This window comes from Apis dorsata, unplaced genomic scaffold (genome assembly GCF_000469605.1).
Source record: "Apis dorsata unplaced genomic scaffold, Apis dorsata 1.3 scaffold_991, whole genome shotgun sequence".
Taxonomy (NCBI): domain Eukaryota; kingdom Metazoa; phylum Arthropoda; class Insecta; order Hymenoptera; family Apidae; genus Apis; species Apis dorsata.
In genome coordinates this window covers 177,601-179,362 of record NW_006264094.1, presented here as the reverse complement: position 1 = coordinate 179,362, position 1,762 = coordinate 177,601, and the positions used below count along the sequence as shown (strand labels likewise).

The following is a 1,762-nucleotide window of genomic DNA, read 5'->3' as shown; positions in this document are numbered from 1 at the left end:
GAGGAAGGAAGCCGAGGGACACGGAGGGGGAGGGCTCGGTAGGGCGATTTCCATTGTCGGCCGTGAACACCGCTCACGGTCGCCGATATAATTGGCGCCGCCCTCGGATGCCGGATAACTCGAACGATAACGAGGACAAAAGAAACCGCGCCGGTGAAGAAAACAATGGTGGAAGATCCGTTCAAAGTACCGAAGAACGAGCGAGCTAGCGAGCTCTTGGATCTGACAGAATTCAACCTCCGACTTTCCCACTTTTCCGGCTTATCCCTCACTCGACCGCGTCAACCTCTCCCTCCCGAATACTTGGATTCTCGCGCCTTAATTGTACTCGTTAAGGGACCTCGATCTTTACGCAACATAATTCCAGTCGTCCATCTTTTTTTTCAACTGTTTCTATTCTTCTCAACGAACCTTTCTTTCTTTCCCCAATTCCAAATATTCGACGGATTTCTTCGATTTTTAACCGGTTTGCAAAGTTTCGAGCGAATTCCGAAGTTCCGAGATTGCCCCTTTCAACGGATCGTGAAAGAACGATTTATCGAGTATTTCGGTGTAACCAGTCGTCGATAATTGCAATTTCATCGCAATCCTCGCCAACTTTTAGCAACCGGTTGGTCCGCCAACGATCCGTACGCGTTTCGTAATTCTCCATCGCGAGAACGTCGAGTTCTTCCTCCCTCTCCTTCCCTCCCTCCCTCTCTCCTCGATATACACCTTCTCGAAAGCAAAACGGGATCCCTGTAATTACCGACGACTCGGAAGATCGTTCGACGTAACGACGAGAATGTTGGAGCCTCGCGCGAAAAATAGGACGCATTTTTAATTAATACCACGGGGGCGTAATTATCGGCGGATTTCTAATTGGAAAAGGGGAGGGGAAGAAAAATCGCGGAAGGTCTCTCCTCGAGAATCAAGGCTGCGGCGAGTGGGTTGGAGCGCAACATCCTCTCCGACTCGGCTACGATTAACGCGGTATCGGTCGCAATTACCGAGAAGAATCCTCGTCTCGAGGACATCCACGTTCCAATTCTTTATTCGCCGATTTCGTGGGCCGAGAAGAAGGGAAGGCGAGAGAAGGGAAAAGGTCTTTGGTCCACGTTTAACGGTTGGACGCGTTTCGAACGCGTTCTCGCCCGATTTCCTCCGGCGAGGAGAAATCTGCTAATAAATCGATCGACGCCCGCCACGGGTTCGTATATAGAAATTTCGAAGCGAGTCAGTCTCTTCCTTCTCTCCGTTGGTAAACCGTTTTACCAACTTTTTCCGCTATATCGAATTCTGATTCTATTCTCGAGCACTCGAAGAAACACTCGGGCCAACACCCTGACCCGATACCGCATCTTCTCTCCCTTCTATCGGCGGATAGAAATGGGAACGGGGAATAGGATATCCCCTCGCAGTATTCCGATACTCCTTTTCCTAACTTTCGATCCCGCGGGATACGCCTCGTATCGCCCATGGATCGGGAGAGGGTGGTCCCTCTTCTCAACCGATCCACCATCTTTACGATCGACCAACCTGTCGTTCCGTTGATTGTTTCAGCCGAGAAATTGCCGAACGGTTTCCCGTTAATATCTCAAGCGCCAACGACCAAGGTGGTCGAGATGGGCCATAACGCGGTGCTCCTGTGCACGGCCGTCGGTTCACCGCCTCCGATCATATCTTGGGTGAGAGATATGCTGCCCATCGACACCACCAATCCACGCTACACCGTTTTGGACACGGGTGAGTAGAAACCAGCATTCCTTCATATCCGCCTCGA

The 1,762-nt window shown here is 51.1% G+C and overlaps 1 protein-coding gene across 1 annotated transcript in view; it reads left to right on the top strand.

Annotated features, from left to right (window-relative positions):
• The first annotated feature begins 1,515 nt into the window (after positions 1-1,515).
• The window catches only part of LOC102680488 (tyrosine-protein phosphatase Lar), a 30,346-nt gene continuing 30,099 nt past the window's right edge, over positions 1,516-1,762 (top strand). The window contains exon 1 of the mRNA XM_031514401.1: positions 1,516-1,725. Within this exon, the coding sequence (XP_031370261.1) occupies positions 1,605-1,725 (121 nt within the window). The 5' untranslated portion in view covers positions 1,516-1,604. The remainder of the gene's footprint in view (positions 1,726-1,762) is intronic.